Here is a 27,271-nt window from a genome sequence, read left to right as displayed (position 1 = left end):
CTTAAGAGGTTGAGTAAATGAGCTGATAACACTTGATGTTTTCACAGTTTAAATTATTAAAACTATGTAGTGTTGTGAAGAATTCCTGAAGGAGTTAAATGTTTCCCAACCTGTTGGGTGAGTTCCCTTCCTGTAGATGCAAGATCTCTTCTGGGGTTGTGGTATGGTACTGTACAACAGTACCAGCTGTGCATCTGCCTTTACTGCAGAAGCAATTCTTAGCAGGGGCTGAAGTTGATGAGCACAGTGGTAGCTTACTCTTTTTCGGCTGCCTGACTTCTCTATTTGTTCTCTTTGAATAGCCATCTATGTATATGCCTCTTCTCTGCTCCCACAGGAGCACACAAGATATGTTGATTTAAGGCATCATGAAACCTTGCTCGCTGCATGGATCCCTTTGGTGGAAAAGTGCCAACATATCTGGTGGTAGTCCAGATTTAGAGAGGACATGGCCTGGTCTACACTACGCGTTTATACCGAATTTAGCAGCGTTAAACCGATTTTACGCTGCACCCGTCCACACAACGAAGCCCTTTATAACGATATAAAGGGCTCTTAATACCGATATCTGTACTCCTCCCCGACGAGGGGAGTAGCGCTCAAATCGGTATTGCCATGTCTGATTAGGGTTAGTGTGGCCGCAAATCGACGGTATTGGCCTCCGGGAGCTATCCCACAGTGCACCATTGTGACCACTCTGGAAAGCCATCTGAACTCAGATGCACTGGCCAGGTAGACAGGAAAAGCCCCGCGAACTTTTGAATTTCATTTCCTGTTTGGCCAGTGTGGAGAGCTCATCAGTACAGGTGACCACGCAGAGCTCATTAGCACAGGTAACAATGCAGTCTCCTGAGAATCGAAAAAGAGCTCCAGCATGGACCGCATGGGAGGTACTGGATCTGATCGCTGTATGGGGAGAGGATTCCATGCTAACAGAACTCCGTTCCAAAAGACGAAATGAAAAAAACATTTGAAAAAATTTCCAAGGCCATGATGCAGAGAGGCCACACCAGGGACTCAGTACAGTGCCGTGTGAAAGTTAAGGAGCTCAGACAAGCCTACCAGCAAACCAAAGAAGCAAAATGAAGGTCCGGGGCAGGGCTGAAAACATGCCGCTTCTACGCTGAACTGCATGCAATTCTAGGGGGGTCCGCCACCACTATCCCACCCCTGTCCGTGGATTCCAAGGTGGGGGTGGTAATCGCAACCATGGCTGAGGATTCTGCGGACGGTATTGTCTCCCCAACAGCCAGGAGCTTTTTCTCACCCTGATGGAATTACCTTCCCAGCCCTCCCAAAGCACTATCTCAGACACAATGAAGCCATGGAGGGACCTCTGGTGAGTGTGTGTTGTAATAATATGACATTTTTTAAAAAGCGTTTTTTTTGATTTAATTAATTTGGCCTGAGGGGATGGGATGCGCCAGGCCAGTACTGTTAAAAGAAAAGTCTGTTGTTCTGAGGATGGAGCTGAAATCCCCAGGGACACATCATCTCTGAAGCTCCTCCTGGTACTCCAAAGCCTTTTTTGCAGGTTTTTTCTTGGCAGCGCTGCTTTATTCCCCCCCCCTCCATACACTGACACCACACCATGCATGTAGCAAGTAATCAATGCATCATCATGACACAAGCTAGCCTGCGTATGGTCGGTGATTGCTGGCATTCAAGCAACATCCATTATATATATCGCTGTGTTATCCTCAGGAGAGTGATATTCATCGTAACATGTAATGGTTGAAATAATTTAATTTAAGTAAGGGGAGAGGGATACTGGGCTGTTTGCCTGCCTGTTGCTTTGCCTGTTGCTGCTGCAGCTAAGCGGGGAAGGGGGGGGGGGGGGGGGGCGGGAGGGGGCTGGCGATTGGCGCTGCAGGGATCTTTGCTACCAGCCACCCGGTTATGGTGGGTGGGGGGGGGGGTGGGGGTGTGGGTGATTGATCCAGCATTAGCACAGATGAAGCCATGCTGCTGCAACAGGCTGCTTTTGCAGAAAGGGGCAGCTCAGGCTGCTTGCTTGAGCTGCTGGGAAAAGAGGCGCTGGCGGAGGGCGAAAGACAAAAGCGAAAGCTGGCTGGCATGCATGGAGCATGAGCAGAATTGCAATGCCGCATGCAAGATGCGTCTGTAACACCAAAGCTGCAGGCTGAACAAGCAAATTAAAAAAATAAAGTGAAAGTTATGAAAAGTAATGTGTAGTGAAGTGTGGTGAATGAATGTTGTTCAAAGTGAAGTATTAAGTGTAATCTTTTTAAAAAATTTTTTTTCTAAAATTTTTCTTCCCTCCCTCCTTTTTTTTTTTTCCTCATGCTTTTTCCAATCATCCCTCTCCATCCCAGGCCCAAAGGGGAAAAAGAAAAAAAAAAAAAAAAAAAAAAATCGTGAAGAATGAAATTGAAAAAATGAAAGAAATGAATGAATGAAAGAGAAAGTAAAGGAAAGATGGAAGGAGTACAGGAGGATGAGAGTGAGAGGGAGAGGAGAGGAGAGGGGGGAGGGCAGGGAAGGAGGGATGGCAGGAAGGCAGCTGTGGCGGGGGGCTGCTGTGGCTGCGCTGTGATCGTGATGACATACTCCGGGCCTGCTTCAGGGCCAGCAGCAGGAGCCCTCCCCCCTCACACCACCCTCCCACCTGCCCCTCCCCACCCCTCACCATCTCCTCCCCCCTCCTCAACCCTCTCCACCCTGGGTGCAGTAGGCCTCGACCACCCCAGGCTCCCAAACTTGGACCACCCTATCATTATACCCTTATTAAAAAATTTTATTATTTTTATTCAACTTTTTTCTTTTCCCTTTAACTCTTCCCCTGCTTTTCTCTCCTCTTACCTTTTTTAACTCCTAATCAGTTTTTCTCCATAATATATTTTTTAATTTTTTAAACAATTTTCTTTGTTTGTGCTGTACAATGAAGGAGTGAAGGGGTGGGGTGGGGTCAATCAAAGGAGTCAAGGAGAGTGAGGGGGGGGGAGAAAAAAAAGAACAGAAAGACAGCAGTGATGAAACTGGTGGTCTGCCTGAAACTGGGCCTCAGCTGGTGTGCTCTCCTTGTCTGGCTCTGCGCATCTCTGGGTGTGTGTTCTACTCAGCCTCCTGGTTCTCCTCCAGCTCCCTCCTCAGCCTCTCTCCCCCTGAGCTCTCCCTCCACAGCAGCACCAGGCAGGCAGCAAGCATGCAGCAATTGATAGCAGGGCTGAGGTTAATGCTGCTGAAGGACATTCAAGCACAGCCATGAACACAGCAGTGCACTTTCTACCACACACTCTGCCATTCTGCACCCAGCTCAGCATTGCTGTCCCTTGAGTGCTGTCAATCATGGCTTCATGGCAGGCACTCCAATCCATATGCATGGGCCATGGCAACATCCCCAGGGAATCCATTGTTCCCTGGTCCATGTTCATTACTGTTTTTGGTCTGTGGTTTAATTCCCCAACCCTTCCTGGCCATCCCACGTGAATGTTGGTGAAACGTCCCTTGTGATCCACCAGTGCTTACAGCACTATTGAAAAGTACCCCTTGCAGTTTATGTAGTGGGTGCCCTGGTGCTCCAGTGCCAAGATAGGGATATGGGTTCCATCTATCGCCCCACCACAGTTAGGGAATCCCATTGCAGCAAAGCCATCCACTATGACCTGCACATTTCCCAGAGTCACTACCTTTCGTAGCAGCAGCTTAGTGATTGCTTTGGCTACTTGCATCACAGCAGCCCCCACAGTAGATTTGCCCACTCCAAATTGATTCCCGACTGACCGGTAGCTGTCTGGCGTTGCAAGCTTCCAGAGGGCTATTGCCACTCGCTTCTCAACTGTGAGGGCTGCTCTCATCTTTGTATTCTGGCGCTTCAGGGCAGGGGAAAGCAAGTCACAAAGTTCCATGAAAGTGCCCTTCCGCATGCGAAAGTTTCGCAGCCACTGTGAATCGTCCCACTCCCGCAAAACTGTGCGGTCCCACCAGTCTGTGCTTGTTTCCCGGGCCCAAAATCGGCATTCAATGGCTAGAACCTGCCCTATTACCAGCAGGGTCTCCAAAGCGCAGGGGCCCACGGTTTGAGAGAATTCTGTGTCCATGTCCTCATCACTCTCGTCGCCGCGCTGCCGTAGCCGCTGCCTCCTCGCCTGGCTTTGCAGGTCCTGGTTCAGCATTGAGTACACGAGAATGCGCAAGGTTTTTTAAAGTCCAGGATTGCTGTCTTGAGCTGAGCAGGGTCCATGCTTGCTGTGCTATGGTGTCTGCACAGTTCACCCAGGAAAAAAGGCGCGAAACGGTTGGCTGCTGCTGCTTTCACGGAGGGAGGGGTGAGGCTGTACCCAGAAGCACCCGCGACAATGTTTTTTGCCCCATCAGGCACTGGGATTTCAACCCAGAATTCCAATGGGCGGGGGAGACTGCGGGAACTATGGGATAGCTACCCACAGTGCAACGCTCCGGAAATCGACGCTATCCTCGGTACATAGACATACACCGCCGAATTAATGTGCTTAGTGTGGCCGCGTGCACTCGACTTTATACAGTCTGTTTTTAAAAACCGGTTTATGTAAAATCGGAATAATCCTGTAGTGTAGACATACCCCGACATGTCCTGCATTTTAAAACCAGCATTAAAAACTTCTATCTCAGCCACCCTGTGGCAGACAGATGCTCAGCAGCTCCCATTCTTGCTTGCTGCTTTTCTAAAGTTGTACTTGGCTTAGCAGGTGCAGACTTGTGAATAAGATGCTTTCAGAGAAGTGAGCTAGCCAGCAGGGGAAGGAAGTAGGCTTCATTTTGTATCTAATCTTAAACAATCATGTGGTTTAAGGTTTATTTACCAGCTTTTCCCCTGCAATGGGGCAGCGCAAAATGACCTTGAAGCCAGTTTGGCTAGCTGGAGTTCCCCAGCACAGGGGAGACCACTCTTCCCTATAGCCCAACCAGGGAGCATGGCTAGGATGTCCTTGGACCCTGCTGATCCTTGGCTGCCAGAGGTCCCCTTGGGCAGCTGATTCAAATTACATTTACGTCAGGGGTCTAGCTCAGTGCAGATGCCCGCAGTATTATCTCGCCGTTCTAAGCTTCACCTAAGCTGTCAGACACAGCTGAGAATCAAGGCCTAAACCTATTTACATAGGTTACATAGCAGTTGAGAGCTCCAGAATTTGACCTATTTGCTTTGTACATTTTCTTTTTTAAAAATTCCTGTTTACCCTACACGTTAAACAGATTCGTATCAGTTTTGGTCCCCTGATAGCATATGATTATAGAGATCATAGGAAATTAGGTTTGAAATGACTTGTGTATGTTCAGAATCCCAACAAACCCAGCATCCTGGTTCTTGGATTTAGCAGCTGCTATAACACTGTTTCAGTCCTTGTTTTAGAGAAATTTAATTTTCAGCCAGTGTCAGAGTATTCAGTCACTGAGTGAGTGAGACTTTTTTCTCATTTTCCCCTTTATAGTTTTGTGAGCAGAGTGAACAGGTTTTTACATCTGTTGATTCAAACCTATTTTTTACTCATTCTGCTCACTTACTAACTCCTTATTTCCAGTTTTGGCACTGGGGCCTGTACCTTCCTTCAGAGTCTGTACCAGTTTCACACTGTAGATTAGCTGATAGACATTTTTGACCAAAATTATTTTAATTTCAAACGTTCCTCCCTCCAAATCCAAATATTTTTTCCAAATACAGATCTGTATAAAACTTCTAAATTAAACAATAGTTAAATAACATCTCTCTAGTTCTGTGTGAGAGTGTCTACCTGGAGTGATTTAAATTAAATGAAAACCCACCTTTCAGATTGTGTTTCAAAGTTCTGAATGCACTTGCATCAGTTCCAGAGAAATGCAATAGTAAAATTAAATCACTGGTTTTATGACTTATTTTAATAGTTTAGTGCCAAATTATAATTTTAATAAGATTCTAGCTGGTAAATTAATACACATCTTCAACATCTGGAGGAATCCCTTCTTCCTCAGCCTTGCAACATATTAAAACGCTGTAGTATTGCATAGTGTACATGCTTTTAGTGTACATGCTTCTATTTTAAATTGTTTTCTAAGCTGCTGTGCCAAACACCTTTGCCCCACTGCAGCTCAGAAGAAAATATCCAACACATTCTTCTTCACTTCTTCTACAGTCCTCTTATATACCCTCTGAAAAAACAATATGGAGTTTCAGGAGCTACCATGTACAATCAAAATTATAAACTTGTCACACAATAGATGCCCAGAAGAGGAATAGCACCATTTTTATAGAGGTCTGATGGGCATTTTTAATTACACTTTTTATTTAAATGAAACCAAACCTAAACTGTGATTATTAAAGTGTATTGTTTTGGACTAGTGAGGAAGATCATTGTAGTTATGAGTTTTAAACTAGAGGCATAAATGTAATAAAGGAATATTGCTAGTTGAAGACAAATTAGTGTATAGAATGCTGCATAGGAAATTTTAATTTGTTTTATTTTTTTTAAACTATATATTCTGTTACAGGGTTATAGACCTCTGCAGGAATGTAAAGGAAAGAATAGTGAGAGAATGCAAAGAAAAAGGTGTCCAGTTTGCTCCGTTTTCCACTTGCAGGTGAGACACACCAACTTTGTTTTCATAGTTCTGGGATGTTTTTTTCAGCAGCTGAAGTAAATTTTACTACTACTACTTTTTACCACTACTTCCATACACAATAGATGGCTAAACTAGTAGTAGGTTAAGTTAAGTGGCACAGTTTAAAGTGCATCCACTAATCTTGTTCTTGCTCTCTAACCTATTCACTAGTTATCACTACAAGAGTTTATAGTGGCACTTAGTCTTCTGACATTTATTTTCTGTATATCCACCAGGCAGCTAAATATAACAAGATAGATTCGAGCCCTTAAACTCTCTAACAGTCATAGGATTGGTTGACATGAAGAATGAGTAGAAGACTGGTCAAAATTTTTAAGACTAGTTGTAAGAAATGAATTTAAATAGTGTGGGAAAACAAATGTAAATTAACTTCTTGTTCATTGAATTTAAAATTCAAAATTATAGTAAGGTATGAAAATAGGTATTTAAAACTGAGAAACTTTTTCTAAGGGGAAATGTTAATTCGAACTGTTCTGCTAAATTCTTTGTCTCAACTGGTTTTAATAAAGTGACTTAAAACAGATTATATTTTGTAAGTGAATAACTGCAAGTGATGCAGCCTACGCTTAGTGTTAGAACACGAATGACCTGCATGCAATATTGCTCTCATCTCTAAAATGCTAGTAACCTGAGAATATCAAGGGGCTAGAAATAAAGGGCTATGTCGGGTAGGCAACCTATGGCATGGGTGCCGAAGGCGGCACTCGAGCTGATTTTCAGTGGCACTCACACTGCCCGGGTCCTGCCCACCAGTCCGGGGGGCTCTGCATTTTAATTTAATTTTAAATGAAGCTTCTTAAACATTAAAAAAAACTTATTTACTTTCCATACAAGAATAGTTTAGTTATATATTATAGACTTATAGAAAGAGACCTTCTAAAAACGTTAAAATGTGTTACTGGCACGCGAAACCTTAAATTAGAGTGAATAAATGAAGACTAGGCACAGCACTTCTGAAAGGTTGCCGACCCCTGAGCTATGTTGTGTAGCACTCTGATAGCCATATCAACCATCTCTCTAGTTACCATGGACAATTCATAACTGTTAATTCCCCATGGAATATGACAAAGGAATGCAATGCTCCCGTGGTTACACCTGTTTTTATTTTTTTCAACCATTTTTATTAAACTTTCAACAGAGCAAATTAAAATGGGTTTGTCTGTGGGAGTATTGTCTTCAGTAGGGTTCCCAGAGGTACTAATGTTGATTCCACTGACCTTCTGTTAGCACAGGTGACTTTTCTGTAAATGTTCTCAGTTAAGACAGCCTCCAGTATTTACCCATAAGTGGATGTTTAAAAAGCAAGATTGTTTCTCAGTTTTTTATATAGCCCCTCTTCTTTGCACCTTGTGAATTACACATACAGGAATCTGTGTTTTTACTGTATTCTTACATCCCTAATTTCAGTAACTAGATAATAAGTTAATTACATTCCATCAATCATGGGATGGGCCCAGTGTTAATGAGATACGATGGCTTTTGGGAAAATAAGTTGAAACTAGTCAATTGTCTTTGCATCTTTTGATAGGTATGCTTCCAATTCCTATCATTAATGACTCTTAATTGTATTGTCCAGTTTAGACTATGACCTTCCTTGTCCAACATTAAACATTTAGTCTGTCAACACTTGCGAGTGTACACAGTTACTTGTCCATGAACTGTTAGTGTGTACCCCATACCTGCACTGAGTGTTCACATATGCTGTGCTGAGCATGGCTGTATGGTGTGCACCAGCATAGTCCTTCATCCACACTGCACCTTTTTGGTACATGACATTTAGTGGTACATGACATTTCGGGGCAGTATCCCAGAATCTTGTGCATCACAAGAGACACTCTAGAAAGTGCCTGGCTGAATGTTGCTGGAACTGTACGCTGCCTTCACGTGTTTGATGATGTCAGCTCTCCCTTCTGCCAAACTGCATTGGAGAAATGGAGCACCTCCATAATGAGGATGATCTGCTCTTGCGATCACTTGCTGGACAAATGTTCATGCAGCGCAGTACCAGATACTGGATGGAATTAGTGTGGAGAGATTTCAGATGGTGAAAATGACTGGCCCAAAGGGGGAATGAAAATCCACTTGCATCCCATTGAACAGCTGTTTTGGATGTCAGGACCACAACAGTATGCCCAGGGTGGACTGCTGCTTCTTGTCCTGGAAAATCATCTTGGAAACCTGGGCTGACAACCATAGTTGCAGAATTTTGGAATGAGGAAGCAGACTTTTTAATCAAGTTGTGCAAAGAGCTTGCACCAGCCCTCCAGTGCTAGACCACTCATTTTCAGAAACCCAGACTGGTACAGAAATGGAAGCTGCAAACATCCAACAGCTGCCTGTCAATTGCAAACCAGCTCAGGGTTGGGAAGCCAACTGTCAGGGTGGTGGTTGTACAGATTTCTGAGGATATCGATACTGAGATCTACCAACAGGTGGTTGCCATAACCGAAGTCCCTGAAGTGATTGCAGAATTTCAGAGGATGGGTTTTCTGAACTATGCTGGAGCTATCAACGGAACACACATCCCTATACTTAGCCCACTGAAAGGGGCCAATGAATACATGAACTGCAAAGGCTCCATTCACTGGTTCTTCAGGGCTTAGTGGACCACAGGGGTTGGTTCGCAATGCCAGGGTGCTAAGGAAGTTGGAGGTTGGTGGGTGGAAGAAGGGACTTTACTCCCCCAAGATGACATAACTGTGGTGGGGACCCTGCATGTTCTCTCCTGCCAGAGTTCATGAAGCCTTACCCCAACATTGCCAACCCAAGTAAAAGGAAATTCAACTACAGACGGAGTAGCTACAGAACAGTGGTTTACTGGGCCTTTGGGTGTCTGAAATCCCATTGATGATACCTCCGTCCCATCTGGATGCCAATGTGGCTAATGCAAATCAGATTATAGTGGCGTGCAGTGCTTTATATATTTCACGTGAGGTTAAAGGGGAATACTTCCACAGCAAGTGTGCACAGGACAGAACTACTTCCCTAAGCTTGTACAGGCAACTTGATCCCATTTAGGCATTGTTAAAGTAATTTTTAAAAAATCTGAAGTTTTGGGAGGGAATTTACACATTCCTTCCTCACAATGTTTTCTGGCAGTGTTGCTCACAGCACTTATCAAGTGCTATGCATGAGCACTCCCATGGCTGCCAGTGGTAATGGTTAGGTGGCGTGGGGGTCGTAAAAGCACCTTCAGTGTCAGACATCTTCAGTGTTTTACTTTTGTTTCTTTCCTCTGTATTGTCACTTTTTAACAAAGTCATAAAGATATTTCAGTTAAATTCTGCTCTGTTTTTCTTTGGATGGCAACAGTTATTTCATGGCTTACTTCATTGTCAAGAACCCACTTTTTAAAAAATCAGCAAATTCATAAGCGGGGAGGAATGGATCTTATGGGACAGATAAAATTCTTTGCATTTCCACGGCACCAGACTTTTGCTACCCCATCCCAAACCTCTAGGGAGTATCACATTGATCATACTTGGGAAACAAGGTGCACACACAAGTGAAATGCACAGTAACTTTTATTTACCTATATTGAACATAGGATCTAAAACTTTAACAGGAAAAACTGAACAAAAAAATCTCACCAGGGAAACGGGCAAACATAAATGTCTTCTCTCCATTCCCTCGCCCTGAGAGGGGGAATGGCTGCAGATTATTGTGCAAGGGGACAAACGGGATGTCTTCTGCATGGGGTTTGGGAGTTGAGTTGTAGCTGGGCTACAGGGACAGGATGAGGCTCTTCTCCCTTCTCCATGCTCTTGGGGGGGTTCCTCTGCAAGTGGTATCGGCAGAGCATGTTCCTGGTGTTGAGCATATTCCTCCCTGGCAGTGGGGAGCAATGGAGGGGATCCATGGCCGCAGCAGCTGGAGGAAAAGTGTGTGGGGGGATGCCTGCTCTGGAAGAGGAATAGCACAGGGCAGGCTCTGAAAACATTCTGCCACCATTTGGACTAGGTGAGTGCATGATCCCCTTCCCTTTTTGCATGCTTCCATTGCCTGTGTTGTCTGTCCGTTTGCAGGAATGGCTCATCCTGCCTCAGTCCAGTCCTCCCTTGTCCTAAGGAAGCCCAACTGCTGTTGATTCCTTCTGTCTGTGCCAACAAGCAGGTCCTCCAGGGTCCTTCAGTGTCATCTTCTGCTGTCTCTGTGGTGCCTTTCGTGGCTGAATGGGTTCCCTGTCAGCATTGGAATGTCCTGCCAAGTCAATCGCAAGGCTGGCATATTTCATTTCTTCTTTGAAGAAACCTAAGAAATCCCCACTCACAACATAACTATGCTGCTGAAGGCCCCAATAATGATACTTTTTAGCATCCCAGGAATGCTTAGACTCCTTCCTTCAGACTGCTTTTGCTGCCCATGAGGAGAGAGCTGAGGATACAAATGGTAAGATACTTGCATTACTTTTATTAAAAATGTTTTAATGTGTGCAATGCCTCAATGGACCACCTGGGGTAGGGTTTGGTTCCTTTAAAGGTAACATTACCAGTCACCTTTTTCTTCTTTAAGGCTGGCCATCGTTTGGAGAACATAGCAGTTTTGCTATGAATGGAAAAAAGAAGTGGCTTTCCAGCACTGTGGAGGACACCCAGCCACCTGTTCCAGAAAGATTTCTGCTAATGGTGACCCTGCTACATATTGCTAAGTGGAGGGGTTTGGTTAACGTTTGAAGATAGACCAACCACGTTTTCCCTGCTGGTTAAAGAATCAGCTTGAATTTCTGCTATACAAAAGATTTGCTAAATTTTACTTACATAACTGGATGGCAATTTGAAAGGAAATTAACTAAACTATTCTAAGCTAGCAGATTTCTATGGAAGAGGAAAAGAGAATCACAAATGCCCCCCAACCCTCTCCTGCGTTGCCAGAAACTTTGCCCCCCTTGTCCAGCAAACAGCATTGAAAGGGACGGAAACAAAATAGCATCACAAAATTTATTTTCTTGCCTGAACTTTTGGATTAACACCGCAAGCCAGTTGCCTCTCCACTGCGAAGGAACACAGAATGATGTTTGTGGAGCCCTTGGAGTAGATGGTTCATCACCCCTGCTTCTGCAGAATGGCTCAGCTTGGGGACAGGACAGATGCCAAGTACTGGGAATGGTACAAAACATTTGAAATGGTCACGGAGTGAATAGACTGCTCTGACTTTCTTCAGACAAATTTTTCCCTTTCCATTCCTGGACTTAAGTGGGCCCACCAACCCCCTTCCATGTGGCTCCCATTTGTAAAGAGAAGGAAGACACAAACACATTGATGGCTCATTATTCTTTTATAGCTTACACAAAATGCTTTATGGTGGTTCATGGGATTTCAATAAAATCATTTACAGCTGTGTCTTGCCCAGGGACCATTATGGAATAGAGCAGGGGTCGGCAACTTACGGCATGTGTGCCAAAGGTGGCACGCGAGCCGATTTTTTTTTTTGACAGCACGCGGGGCGGGCTGAGCTGCTCAGCCTGCCACAGCTCTGGGGTTCCCACTGCTGGCCCCTTGCCAGCCGGGGTCCCGCCGCCGGTCCCACTCAGCGCCCACTGCTGGCCTGGGGGAAGGAACCCTAGGCTGGCAGCGGGCTGTGAGCCTAGCTGACAGGAGCCGGCAGGCAAAACCCCAGACCGGCGGTGGGCTGAGCCTGCCCAGCTCTGGGGTTTCAGGGGTGAGCTGAGCGTCTCTGCCAGCACCTCTTAGGGTTTCAGCTGCTGGCTGAGCCACTCAGCCCGCTGTCGCTCTGGGGTTTCCACTGCCAGCTCCTGCCAGCCGGGCTCCCACTGCAGGTCCCACTCACTGCAGGCTCCCACTGCAGGTTCCTTCCCCCAGGCTGGCAGCGGGCTGAGACCCCAGCTGGCAGGAGCTAGTGGTGGAAACCCCAGAGCAGTGGCGGGCTGAGCTGCTCAGACTGCCGCCGCTCTGGGTTTCCCGCTGCTGGCCCCTTGCCAGCCGGGGTCCCACTCAGCACCCGCTGCTGGCCTGGAGGAAGGAACCCCAAGCTGGCAGTGGGCTGAGACCCCCAGCTGGCAGGAGCTGGCGGCTGAAACCCCTGCGGGGGGCTGGCGGAGATGCTAAGCCCACCCCTGAAACCCCAGAGCTGGGCGGGCTGACCTGCTCAGCCCGCTGCTGCTCTGGGGTTCCGGCTGCTGGCACCTTACCAGCTGGGGTCCCTGCTGCAGCCCCATTCACCTTGCTTCCAGCGCAGGCACCCTGCCAGACAGGGTCCAGGCTTCCGGCCCTGCTCAGCCCTACCAGCAGCCAGCTCCACTCACCTCCTGATCTGGGGTTCCAGCTGCTGACCTCCTGCCAGCCGGTTATCAATTTATAACTCAAAGCCAGTGTGCAGCTTAAAGTATCTAAAGAGGTGCCACCAGACATTGGAAAACTCAGCAAGGGAAAGGATCACACTAAATAATAAGATCTGCATTTTAATTTAATTTTAAATAAAGCTTCTGAAACATTTTGAAAACCTTGTTTACTTATATATAACAGTAGTTTTGTTATATATTATAGACTTATAGAGAGACCTTCTAAAAAACGTTAATGTATTACCGGCATGCGAAGCCTTAAATTAGAGTGTATACATGAAGACTTGGCACACCACTGCTGAAAGGTTGCCGACCCCTGGAATAGAGCATGGGTGGAATGTTATGAGGGGATTGGTTTCAGGAATGTATTACTGAAGCAAGGGGGGGATAATTTTGGGCAGAGTGAGGGTGTATTGTAACTCATCAGTCTTGGTTTCTGGTTCCTGCTTTTTTCATGGGCGCTCTTCAGGGCAGGCTTCTGTAGCTGAGTCACCTGAGTAGAGGTGCAGAGTGACTTGCTCCTCTTCCTCTAGGTCTCCCGGAGCTGCTTCTGAGGTTCCTGCTGCTTCCTTGCTCTGCCCCTCATCGGTGTCTCATTGTATAATGTGATTGGCAGTGTTCATGACTGAATTCTGGCTCAGTACTTGCAGCCCTGGAGAGCACTTGGACCAGTTCCTCAAAGCAAGAGCATATGCTAGGTCCTCTCCCCGAGCAACAGTCCATCACTCTCTGATACAGGAGCCTGAGGTCCTTCATGCTTTCCTGGCACTGGGATGGAGTCTAGTGAACGCCTGCCTTTTCCAGCCTCCGTGAAACCTCCCAAAAGAGGTGAATGTTCCTGCTGGTACTTGTGAAGTCATGGAGGACAGTGTACTCTGAACACACAGTGTTCAGCACCCAGGTGTGCTCTCAAGACCAGGTGGCAGCTTTCGGAATATGCTCCGTGATCACTGCAAATCAGTACAGTTCAAAGGAGAATTGAAAGTGCTCAATGCATGTCACTAGTACCTCTGGCAACAGCGAGTAAGAGACCTTTTTATAATTTTGGGTAAGGGTCAGGCATCAAAGTGATCAATGCATTGTGGAAATGGGCCTGGAGGGCTATCGATACCTGTGATCTGCTATGCGCTCCTTGCCCCCATCCACGCTGCACTGTACAACAGGAACAAAGCCATGCCACAGCGGAGGCATGTACATACCCATACCGCTCGTTGCATGCTAGCTTTCTCACACTACCCTGTCCCTCAGGAACTGCTTCAGGACGGTAGGGGGGTAATGGCACAACAACAACACATGTAACTATGTACACTTGCAATTTTAGACGCACCATCATAGTGCTTGATTTATGTCTTATGGTTTAAGTAGTATCTCTTCTGCATTAGTGTCATGCTTGCTATAATATAGTTTGTTGGAACTTTATCTGGCTTTGATTAATTAAGAATCTTTCTTTTGTTTTCAATTAAAGATTCTTGACCTAGGGGACATTAAATCCTCCTTAACCAGAGCCATATCCTTGATCTTTGACATACTTGTTACTTAAGTGCTTTCCTAATTTGTATATTAGATGGATATCATGAGTTTAGTGAAGATGCAGTATAAACTATGTTTCTTGACCATTCATTCATTACCGAGAATGTAATATTTCAATGATGCCCTTCGTTCAATTTTGTGGAAAGTATGTGCTCTTCTTGATTCTGTAGATTTTGTCCATTTTGGATCTAGCAGTATCCACTTACTATTTTTTTTTCCTAAGTGCATAAACCCCAAGGTCACTAGATGAATTTCAGTGGCTATTTGATGCACAGAGTTATTTGTCCTGAAGAAAAGGAAATGAAACCTAACTCTTCAGGCTACAAACTTGTTTCTAGCCACATGTATTTTTATTTGTGTCTTCTGCTTACAAGCAAAAATTGGCATGCCATATTTGATGCTTGTGTACCAACATAATGCCATCACCAACTAGGAACCTAATAACTCTTCTTTTTGTTATATAAGAAATGCTGCAAGTGCAGTGAAAATGCCAAAATTAAGCATTGTAAAGGCTTTATTTCTCAGCAGAAATTTTTGGTGGGTTGGCTTAAAAAAAGGGCGGAGGGGAGAGCAGGGAGAGGAAATGGAATGTAATTAGAATTAGTGGTTAAAACTACAGTATAAACTTTTCACTCATGCCGTCTTATCCATCTGTTTGGCAGAGGTGGCAAAGGTAGTTAATAGATCCAGATTCTTCAAAATAAAAATGAGCCAAAGCATTGTTCAATAATTAACATAGGAATTAGTTGGATCTAGAGTAATATTGTGAATGAGCTAGTGTTAAATGCTGGGTAGCTTATACGACAGTGTGGTATTATTTATAACACATTTTTGTTTTCTTCAACAGGGTGACACAGACTTACGATGCAGGTGCATGTGTCTATTTCTATTTTGCCTTTAACTACAGGGGAATTAGTGACCCTATTCATGTCTATGAACAAATTGAGGTAAGGTACATATGAATAACTTCCTTTTTTATCTTAAGTGCTAAATCCGATATGAATAAGGGGACTTACGTAGTATATTATGGCTCTGATAATTGGCTCCTTGGCTTCTCATGCAGGGAGGCACTGTGATCTTATTTAGCACTGTTTGCAGGGCGCCTTCTTAGCCTTGGAGTTTTCTTCCCATTTATTAGTATTCCTATTCTCCACTACCAGATAATATATCTTCCTGCTCTAACAGTAAAATTGCATTCCGGTTGCTGAGCTGTAGAGAATAATACAAAGATTCTAAAATCTTGTCTAGACTTGGAGATTTATCATAATATAGCTCAGTTTATCACCAGTATAGCTATTCCAGAATACGTAAAATAAATAATTCCAGAATAGCTATATTGTATAAACCCCCATGTGGATATTCTTATTCTGGAATACGAGTGCCTTTTTCCAATTAGAGAAAAAGTGGATTACATTTAATTAGGAAGACACTCTTATGTGTACCATATACTAATAATTAGTATATAATACTTGTCAATCATATAATGTACCAGACTTTGCATTTAATTAACATTTTTTTAATGTTTTCTTCAATTTAGAGAGCTGCTAGAGAGGAAATCCTCGCCAATGGAGGAAGTCTGTCACATCACCATGGAGGTATTGTTTCTCATTCTGAATGTTTATCTATTTTGTTATAAACCATACAAAATATTTTCTGCATAGTTTTTTTAAACTTGGAAGATTTTTTCAGTGACATTTCTTGAAATTACCCTCAAAAATCCTCTTTGTAGGCCATCCTCTGCTCCTTTATGAGAGTTCCATAAAGGAACTCTCATAAAGCCTGGTTGGTCTTGCCTGCCTTGACGCTGGATCGTGGTGCTACATATTTTACATGCAGTACATTCTTGGGAACCCAGAACATTTGATAAGAGAGCTCCCATACGATTGAGAATAACATTCATATTTGACTGGCCCATATTTTTGTAAGTGGCTTATGCTGATCAAGCACATGTAAAGATATTTAGATTAACGTGCATAGAATCTCAGAATAAAGTAGTAGGATTATAATTTGTTTTTCTTGAAAACTATTACAAAACCTCTCGCTTTTGTTATCTACATTAATGCTGTTGAGTCCTAAATCCCACTAGAATATTTGTTAATGTTGATGGTGGCAAATTTCCTGGCAGACTTTTTTATGGGTAGAACAGTTATGATTATAGTGTAGAAAATATTTTCTGCTTTGGGTATATAGTACATTGTAACAGTAAAAGAAAATGAGTCTTAGGTTATGGGTTCAAGAGATTGCACGTGTCCATTCCAATGTAAGTGTGTGCAGACCCAGAGCACAATCACCAAAAATTTTTCCCAGGTCTGGTCCCTCTGGTGCTCAGCAACACCATGAAGGGGCCAGCTGACCCCACGTCACCTCAGTTCCTTCTTACCACCTGTGACGGTCGCTGGAACTGTTCCCCTTGCTCTTGCAAGTTCTCTCTCTGAACTGTATTGCCATTAGTATTGTTCTTACTCTGTTGGTTGTTAGCTGTTAGTTATTCTTTTCAGTTTAGCGGAGTTTCCTCTGTTGCTGGGCTTCAAGGCTTGTGCTTCTTGCAACAAGGCTATGCCGCTGAGCGACCTGCACTCCAGTTGCCTGAAGTGCTTGGGTGAAGTTCATACAGGGCATCACTTCAAAATGTGCAGAGGACAGGCTGAAGTCCCTGTTGATGGAGGCAGCACTGTGAACTTCCTTGGACCCATGCCAGTCGGACTGTACACCAAGCACCTCGGCTTCTGTGAGGAGAGCGTCTCGTGCCGCCTGGGAGTCTCAGCACTGTTCGCCATCCCTGGTACCAAGCAAGAAGAGAGAAAGAAAGAAGCTGCCAACCGAGGGAGGACGTTCCCCAACCCAGAGGACAGCCAGGTACAGAGACCAGTGCAGACTGCAACCTAGGTCAGGCCACTCCCCTGGTTTTGGCAGCCCAACAGTCATTGCTGTTGACTCCAGCTCCAAGGCAGGCACCATTAAGTCCAGTACTGGATGATCTGTTGACACCAGAGGTTCAGCGTGGTGCTGGTGCTATTGTGATGCTATCCACACTGCAGACTTTTGCTGTAGCCAGGGACCTGCTCTCACTCTGTGTCACCCTCACCAGCAGTACAAGAGTTGGTGGGGTCAGTGCCAGCATACAGAAGTGAACACACAGCCACTGCTTACCGTTGGGTACTGAGATAGATGGTGCCATCTAAAGGGAAGCCAACCACGATGGCCCCATCTCGGACCTCCCCTCCTCTGCATCCATCAGCAGCAACAGTGAGATCTGCTCTGCCATGATTGCCACGCAGACTCCTCACTGTCAGTCAGAGGTGGGATCTTTTCTCCTCCTGTGCCAGGAGTCAACCCTCCTGTTGGTCCTACCTGGCAGTGGACCTAAGCCAAGTGATGCCTTCTGGTACTCTAGCCCCGGTCACTGGCTGGTGCCTATGCAGTGGCTGTGTTGGAACCTGTGGGCATTTTCCCCCCAATGCAGGGACCCCAGTTGAGGCGCTCCTACATGATGGCCTCAGAAGGTACCAAGGCTTGTGCCAAGTACCAGGAAAGTGGTACTGCAGACCCATCTGGTTCAGACTGAAAAGAGGTTAATTGTCCTGGTTCATTGATATGAGTTCTTGTATACGCTTCCCCACCCCCACCCCCTGGATCCCTAGTGCTCATTGCAGTCAACGAACAGGAACAACAGTGGTCACAAGGGGTGACTCCCAAATCTAAGGTCTAAAAGAAGCTGGACCATTTTGGTAGAAAGGTCACAACTGGGAGTCTGCAGCTCAAGATTGCTAACCAGCCTGCGCTCCTGAGCAGATATGGCTTCAACACATGGGACTCAATGTCAGTATTTAAAGACTTGCTCCTGCAAGAGGCCAGACTGGAGTGCAGCGGCCCTGGATGCAGGTGATTTGACCACTAGGTCCACGGTTCTGCAGTGCAGCTAATGGCGCCAATCCTCTGGCCTCTGGCAGGAGGTTCAACAAACCCTTCAGAGCCTGTCCTTTTTGAGGGTGCTTTGCTTGTCTCAGAGCAGACTGATGCGAAGCTCCATGGTCTGAAAGACTCTATGGCAACCCTAAAGTCCTGGATTTGTATTCCATGGTGCCTTCGAGGAAGCACTGTAGGCCTCAGCAATCCTCCTGGTACTTCCCTCTGTCAACCCAACAAGACCCACAGAAGAAGAGGAGTAGGGCTTTAGATGCAGACCTCTGTCCCCACTTCCTCAGCATCAATGCTTGCCCCTCCGAGACATTTCATGGGGCTCCAAGCAGGCCTTTTGATGGGACCCTCAAGGATGATGTACCAGTCTGAGTTCCAGGATCCTATTTCCCCCATGTTTGCGGACCACCTGTTCCACTTCCTCCGGGTATGGTTCAGTATTACCATGGATAGTTGAAGTGGGATATACCGCCCCCTCCAGTTCAGTTCTACCCTCCCTTACATCCTCCCCCTCCATCCCTTAAGGGACCCTTCTCATGAGCAACTCCTAGCCCAGGAGGTTCAGTCCCTCCTAAGGGTGGGTGCTGTAGAAGAGGTTTCACAGAACCTACAGGGCCATGGGTTCTACTCTATTCTGGATGTATGCCAGCTCAATAGCTACCTCAAGAAGCTAAAATTCCACTGGTCTCACTGGCTTCCATCATCTCCTCCCTGGATCCTGGGAACTGATATCACCCTTGATTTAAGACGTACTTACTTGCCTATCATAATCTCCTGAGGACACAGGAAGTTTCTCAGATTCGTTGTGGGCCACATGCACTACCAGTTTTCAGTCCTCCCATTTGTCCTGTTGGCAGCCCCAGGAGTGTTTACGAAGCGCATAGCAGTAGTGAAGGCCTTCCTGAGGAGGCAAGGGGAGCAACTTTACCCACATCTGGATGACTGGCTGATCAAAGGTTGGTCCAGAGCTCAGCATCCTTCTTATTCAGTCCTCTTTCCAAGCCTTAGGCCTGCTAATCCTCACACCTCTTCAGAGGTAGTTTATTGGAGCGATGCTCGACTTTGCCAAGGCCAGGGCCTTCCTCCCAGAAGGTCATTTCCAGGCAATTACTGGTCTCATAGCACACCTCAAGGAGCACCTGGTTACTACAGCCCAGTCTTGCCTGAGGCTGCTGGGCTCATGTATAGGGCCCAACCAAATTCACAGCCATGAAAAACGCATCACGGACTGTGAAATCTAATCTGGCTATTGTAGGGGAGACCAGATTTCACAGAGTTGGGCAGCTGGAGAGCAACGGCTGCTGGCTGGGAGCCCAGCTCTGAAGGCAGCGCTGTTGCTATCATCAGTGCAGAAATGAGGATGACATGGTATTGGGGGGAGGCATCAATTTTGGGCATGGGAGGTCAGGGCCAGCCTTACAGGTCAGCGAGTGAGTGACCATCCAGGACTCCGTGGCCAGAGGGGTGCTATGGTCACCTCCCCTCCAACCCCTCCCCCCCCTCACACACACATACACCTGCCCAAGGCCCCTTTAACTCTCAGATGCTGAGCCTGAAGTCAGGGAGGGGCAGGCTGAGGGCACCCCAGCAGGGGGCTCCTACTGTGTACTGGGCTTCAGCTGCTAGTCCTGGACAGGACTTCCTCTTCCTTCCCCCGGGCCACTCCTGAGGCCAGGTCAGACCCCTCTCTGGGAACTCCCCCAGCCAGAGGAAGCCCCGCAGCTGCCGATTCAGAGTCCAGCTCTGAAGGCAGCAGCACAGAAGAAAGGGTGGCAATACAGTGACCCCTTACAAATAGCCTTGCAATCCCATCCAATCCACCCCCACAACTCCATGTTGGGTCAGGACCCCTATGGTTACAACACCGTGAAATTTCAGATTTAAGTGTCTGAAACTGAAATTTAGGATCTTTAAAATCCTATAACTGTGAAATTGACCAAAATGGACCATGAATTTGGTAGGGCCCTAATTAAGTACTTATGTGGTCCAGTATGCAAGGCTACACCTCAGGCTTCTCCAGACGTGGCTGGTCTCAGTATACTCTCCAAACCACCACCATCTGGACTCAAGCCTCATGATTCCTCCCCCAGTTCTCGCCTCCCTCAACTGGTGGCTAGAGCCACTGGTGGTTTGTGCAGGCATCCTGTTTTCTTGGCCCCAGCTGTAACTTTCTCTGGTCTCTGATGTGTCAGCACTAGACTGGGGAGCTCACCTGTGGCCTTTGGTCTCAGGAAGAGCTCTCTGCACATTAACATCAGAGTTCAGGACAGTCCGTCTGGCATGTCAGCTGTTCCTAGCTCATCTTGTGAGCAAGAATGTCTTGGTTCTCACAGACAACACAACAACCATTCTATATCAACAAACAGGGAGGGGCTTGCTTCCCCACACGCCAAGTCAAGAGGTAGTTTAGCTGTGGGAATTTTGCATAGCCTATTGGATTCATATTGAGGCTTCCTTCCTACCAGGAGCACAGAACAAGCTGGTGGATTGTCTCAGGCAGTCTTTCCAATCACCACAAGTGGTGACTTCTGCTGGATATCATGAAGGACACTTTCTAGCAGTGGGGGACTCGTCTGGTAGACCGTTCATGACCCAATACAACAGGAAGTGTCATCAGTTCTGCTCGCTGCAGGTTCACAGCCTGGGCTTGCTTACAGCTGCCTTCTCCTCCTGTGGAAGGGTCACCTATACTATGCGTTTCCTCCTATTCCACTCATACATAAGGTCTTGCTAAAGATCAAATGAGACTGAGTCTGGGTCATCCTGATAGCCCCAGCATGGCCCCACCAGCAGTGGTTCGCCACCCTGCTGGATCTCTCTATGGCGACCCCCATCCCACTTCCTCTGCACCTGATCTCTCAGGAGGTCATCTCCACCTAAACCTTGGCTCCCTCGACCTGATGGCCTGGAATCTTCATGGCTGAAACTAGGAGAGTGGGCCTGATAGGAGCAGGTTCAACAGATCCTGTTAGGTAATGGGAAACCCTATACCAGGGCCACTTACCTCGCTAAGTGGAAGTGGTTCTCCCTCTGGTCTTCCCAGCCAGGCGGTCTCACCAGCAATTTAATCACTGCAGCTCATTCTGGACAACCTACTACACCTGAAACAGCAGGGTTTGAATATTTTGTCAATCAAGGTTCACCTGGCAGCAATATTGGCGTTTCACCCTCAGTGTTCTCACATGAGATGTCTGTTTCCTTAAGGGCCTAAAGAGGATGTACCCCCCAAGTACGCAAGCCCGTCTCTTCGTGGGATCTCAGTCTGGTCTTATCAAAGCTTATGGGCCCACCATTCAAGCTGATAGCATCATGTTTCTTGCTATACCTCTGCTGGAAAGTGGCCTTCTTAGGAGAGGCCACTAGGAGAGATTCCAGAGATCCATGCTCTCACTTCAGAACTACAGTACACTCTTTTCCTTAAAGATAAGGTACAGTTGCATTCTCAGCTCAGATTCCTTCCGAAAGTGGTTTCTCAGTTCCATAGCAATCAAGCTATCGTCTTGTGGCTTCTGGTAGAAAACAGATGTGCAAATAGGAAAGAGCGAAAGCTTCACTCATTGGATGTTAAATGTGTGCTAGCATTCTACACAGAAAGGACCAAACTGTTCTGGAAGTCCACTCAGCTATTTGTAGTGGTAGCAGACAGGTTGAAAGGTTTTTCCCATGTCTGCTCAGAGAATCTCCTCATAGATCGCATCAAGTATCCTCACATGTTATGAACTAGCAGGTGTTCCACCTTCACCTATCCCAACTGCTCACTCCATGAGGGCACAGGCATCCTCAATGACATTTCTGGCACAGATTCCTATTCAGGACATTTGCAAAGCTGCAACTTGATGGTCGGTGCATACAATCCCTTCTCCTTATGCCATTGTCCAGCAGTCCAGGGATGATGCCAGATTTAGTCGAGCTGTGTTGCAGTCAAGCATATCTGAACTCTGAGCCCGCCACCTATTCAGCTGCTTGGGAGTCACCTACATTGGAATGGGCATGTACCCTCCCATAACTGTTCTTCGAGATGTTGCACATGTCCATTCCAAGACCTTCCCTTGTTACCCCTCTTATTGGAGTTGGCCAGAAAGAAGGAACTGAGGGGGTCTGGGGTCAGCCAGCCCCTTTATACAGGCGCTATTGGTCTGTGGCACCAGGGGGCACCGGAGCTGACTCAACAGATAAAATTCTCTGGCGACTGTGCTCTGGGCACAAATACAGCTATATTGGAATGGGCATGTGCAACGTATCTCAAAGAACAGCAGTTATGGAAGGCTAGTAACCAATTTTTCTAAGTTTAGTAAGATCTTAAAACCTGCTCAACTTGTATCTTTATATAAATGTTTCTTCTGCTTAACAGGACTCTTATTTATTAAGAGTACTTAAACAGTTTCAAACATTTAATTTTGTTTGGTGTTCTTCTTATCAGTGGAGCTAATCGTGCCCACTATTTCCCAACTGAAGAGATCCTTTATTCAGTTACTTATAATTTTGCCAAATTATAAGTATTTGGGTTGAAATTTTCTGGGTTGGCATCTTCAAGCTAAAGGCTTTTGAGGTTTTATTTTTAACAATTCAACCAAATGATTAAGACACTTAAGAACAAGGATAGAGGAAAAATATTTTGCAACTTAAATTCTGGAGACCTTTTCTTTGAAATTCTCTAATGCCCCCATACATGGTACAGGTACTTGAAACTTGGCAGGGGGTTGTCCTTTGTGTCATAGATGTGCCTTTTGGTATCTTCATGAAATACCTCCCAAATTTGCCCAAGTTACAAGCCTTAGAAATCTCTGTTTGCAGATGCTTAGTAGAGATTTATTTGATTTTAGCTGCTAAAGTCTCCAAAGATTCTATCCTCGCTGAGCATGCTTGAGCCTCTCACAGCTCTTAATGCTGACCAGACTGCATATGCACTATCCCCATGGAGTGACTGAGCATGTTTTATCCCCTCCCACCTGCTCCCTGTGACCAGATCATGCATGTGCCATTCCCATAGTGCAACCTGGCATGCTCCAGCCCAGGGCTACAAGAGCAAAGCTGGAGTTTTGTCCGTAATGACTACTCTCAACTGCTCCAGGCTGGTCACCGGATCTTAGAGCAGGGAGTCTCTCTTCTGTGTTCAGTCACCTTCCCCTGCTGGTGCCCAGATAGTGTGGAGGAGAAAACAATCTGATTTTGAATGCGGGAGACAAGAGCCTGGTCGGTGGGAGGGAAAAGAGTAGACTGGAATTGGACATGGGGGAGAGGACTGAGACTGGGACTGAGAGCTGAGGGGGAGAAAGAAAGCTCAGACTGGGAGCCTGTGAAGGAAATGATACACGCATGGGATTGGGGTCGACAGTGAGATTGGATGAGGAGCTAGGGGGAGAGGGTAAGACTGGGTCTGGCTGGACAAGGAGGCTGGGCTGAGAAGCAGCACAGGGAGAGAACTGAGGGAGGGGAGACACCTGACAAGAAGCAGGGGTTCAGGGAAAGAATCAGAGATTGGCTGGGCAAAAAGACTAGAACAAAGAGCCATGGAGAAGAGAAGATTGAAATTGGATGAAGAGCCCAGGGAAGGAGACAAGTACTGGAAGAAGAGACTGATGAGATGAGGAGCTGAAACAGGGGCACTGGGACTGCCTGGGCAAGGGGAGTGGATGTGGGGAGAATGAGAATTGGGGTGGATTGGGACTTGGACAGTGAGGCTGGAGGGAGAGAGACTGGTTGGGTAAACAGATTGGGGTAGCAGGAAGAATGGGACTGGGGCAAGGAGTCATGCTTGGGGAAGAGGGACAGGGCAAAAGGGGTCAAGCCTGAGGGGAAACACAAGTCTGCACATTAGCACACAATCTCCCACTGTCCGAAGAGCTTGGAATGGAACTCAAAATTGAGTCTTGCCATTCCTCTGCTATCAGCAAAAATCACTGAAGCCCACTGACAAAGTGTCTCATCTCCCTCTAGTGCTGTCCAACAGAGGATGACAACTCACTACTGCTATCAGTTGCTCCATTAGCTCAAGTGTCAGAGGTCTGTTCTGTGGATCTAAAGGTTCCAACCCTCCTAATGAACCATATGTGTGTCAATATGATGCCACATGATGGAATTTGTTTTTACAATTTACTTTTTTTAACTTCTAGGAGATTACACACAAACAATGTTGAAAGAACATTATTAAGGTTGCAAAGTCAAGCACTCAAAAGTTTGGAAATGCCAGAACTAAGGTCACCTGTACAACTTTAATTTGGCTCCCATATGCTTCTGTGTTATGATGTAGTCCTTAAAATTACACGAACCCATTATTTGCACAGGATGGACCTGCTCTGGGGATGAATTAGGGTTGTGAATTAGGAGGTTATTGTCTAAAGAACCCTACCTCAATCTGTGCAGAAGCTGGAAGATGTGTAGAAAATGAGGCAACGGATAGCAGGAAGAGGACGGTTTCATGGGTAAGGCAGTTGAATGGTGCCCTAGAGAAATGGATTCTCTCCCTGCTTTTGCCACAGAGTTCTTATGTGATGTTAGGTAAGTCACTTCACAGGCAACCTTAATTCTGGCATCTCCTAACCTTTTGAGTGCTTGACTTTGCAATCTTAATGTTCTTTTAACATAGTCTTTTGTGTGGGATTTTATATATTTCTGGTAATGATGGAAAAACTGAATTCAATGGACGTTGGGAATGGACAAATCCTTTAGCCTATTTGCTACATGAGAAACATCCATATAAAATCTTTGTTTATACTTTATGTATACATGTCTGTCTCACTCAGTACGCTGGTTGACACTTCACATCCTGAATAAGAAAATGGGGAATAATTTGTTATGGATTCTCAGTCTTTTAATGAATTTTTAGTCTCCTTGTGAGTGAAGATGCATGTCAAAGCAAAGATCCATCATGTATATGTGTAATCTGCTCACAAACATTTCACATGTGTAGAATAAAGTTAATTTAGCTATGTAAACTTCATAGAAGTGTGTCTTTTCCCCATGTCCACTCTTTTTTTAAATTCCAAGACCTCTTAGAGTAGAAATGCAGTTGTTTTAAATTTTCTAGTTCTTGATTTGAGTTCAGATTTTGAAATGAATTGTTTAATTGCATTCTTTCCCTTCCCCTAGCTCCATTCTCTTGGGGGATTGTCAAGAAACTGAGTCAGAAGTGAAGAAAAGGGGAAATATAACCTAAAATAAAACTCTTAATTTTGAAGTTGAAATTGAGCTCTTTGTGAAAATGTAAAGATGTAAAGTGTGTGGGGAGTGCGAAGTTGGGTTTACCTCACCTTGATGGCTCCCTGACTTTTGAGTCATTCCAAATAACTGGGTTAACTCCAGGGTTGCTCTAAATTGTAGTTGGTTGCCTACTGCTCCAAAGGGCTCTTTCCACAGCCTGGACACAGGAGCCCTGGGATGTGGGAGGCAGGGCTGCTATAGAATGAGGGGAAACAAAGTGTGAAAAAAACCCTTTTTTATTAAAAGAAGTGTCATTAATCTGGGACAACAAATACTGAAATGCCTTAATCATAATTGGACAAATATTGCATGGCATCACTGTAGAGCAGAGTAAGGTTATGTGAGTGGGTGCCTCAATTGCATTTTCATAGCCTTGTCTGTTCGTATTTCTTTTAACTTTAACACTGGCTCTGAATTTCGTGGGTTTCTAATGCTTAGTTTTGGGTTCATTACAACATCCCTGAAATGTTTTGTTTTATTACTGAGATATATAATCTTTACCTCAACTCCATTTTAAGTAATTTTGTCTTTTCGGGGGAGGGGGGGTATTATATTATATAAAACACAATATTACATATAGTACATAATATGCAAGATGGGATTTTTGTCCCCTGGGTACACAGACTTACTGTTGAGAATTAGCCTAACGGTATCCGTTTTATTTACTGACCTTCAGGCCTTGTCTTGACATTCTCAGCACTGCTTTTGAGTTCTTGTGTGGGGAAAGGGAGAATATTGATGCAATTTCTCTTAGTGTTTTGTCCTGTAATTGTGATTAATAACAGTTGCTTTCCCTATCTGGAAACAGACAGGCTGGTTTGTCTGCCTACAATCATGTTGTGATAAATGGAGCTATTTTAACTCTGGTTTTGTGTATCAAAGAAAACAGATGTAGTCTGGGACTTGAGGCTATAGGAAATATAAAGCCTGCTTAACTCAATCTTCATAGTGCTTGTTGTAATGGAAGAACTGGTCAGGTTATAAAACAAAGTTTATACTAAAAATCTTTATAGCTATAACTTGTGTATGGACCCAAATCTCACAGTCCACCACCTGCAGTGAAAAATCAAATCTTTATAAACTCAGGTTATAAAAAGTAATCTTACAAATATTTTAATTTGAGTTTAAAACAAGCCCAAGACAGAGTTTCCTTCCACAACAAGTGCATGCAAAACAACCCCCACACACACACACCAAAACAAAACCCATTTAACTTTTATTTTACATTTTTATCTTAAAATATGCCCATCTCTAGAAGAAGAAATATCTCCATCAAGTGGAGAGAACTTCTTAATGGACAAAGTCTGACACACCACACTGCTGAACACTATTAGAGATTGAAGTAGGAATTTGATGTAGGGAGGCTCTGTTGCAAAGAGTGCCTCATATTTTCTCTGTTATAGAATATCATGCTTTGGACTCAGATTATCTTATTGTTGGGTACTGTAAGGCATTCTAGTAAGGGATGGAAAAATCACATAAGTAACCTACAAATATTGGACTGTTCCTAACAGATGTATTGTATACTTCACTCTGTCCTCTTTACTTCATCCAGTGGCCTACTTTTTATCTTAGTGTTCAGTATCTTGTTCCTCTAGGATATATGTTTTCTGGGAAAAATTACTCCCAGTACGGCTGGATATTTAGGTCCCTGTAGAGACAGCATCCACCTTCTAGGAGGAGTATGCAACAGTTGGATAAAGCCCCTTTCTTTGTGGGTCCCATATTGCT

At 45.3% G+C, this 27,271-nt stretch overlaps 1 protein-coding gene across 1 annotated transcript in view; it reads left to right on the top strand.

Moving 5' to 3' along the window:
* Positions 1–27,271, top strand: part of AGPS (alkylglycerone phosphate synthase) — a 132,474-nt gene that overhangs the window by 97,352 nt on the left and 7,851 nt on the right. The window contains exons 17-19 of the mRNA XM_039494569.1: positions 6,463–6,552; positions 15,270–15,369; positions 15,960–16,017. Coding sequence (XP_039350503.1) covers positions 6,463–6,552; positions 15,270–15,369; positions 15,960–16,017 — 248 coding nt within the window. The remainder of the gene's footprint in view (positions 1–6,462; positions 6,553–15,269; positions 15,370–15,959; positions 16,018–27,271) is intronic.

The sequence above is a fragment of the Mauremys reevesii genome, linkage group 11 (genome assembly GCF_016161935.1).
Source record: "Mauremys reevesii isolate NIE-2019 linkage group 11, ASM1616193v1, whole genome shotgun sequence".
Classification (NCBI taxonomy): Eukaryota; Metazoa; Chordata; order Testudines; family Geoemydidae; genus Mauremys; species Mauremys reevesii.
Note: the sequence above shows the minus strand (reverse complement) of the source record. Positions and strands in the feature narration are given on the sequence as shown.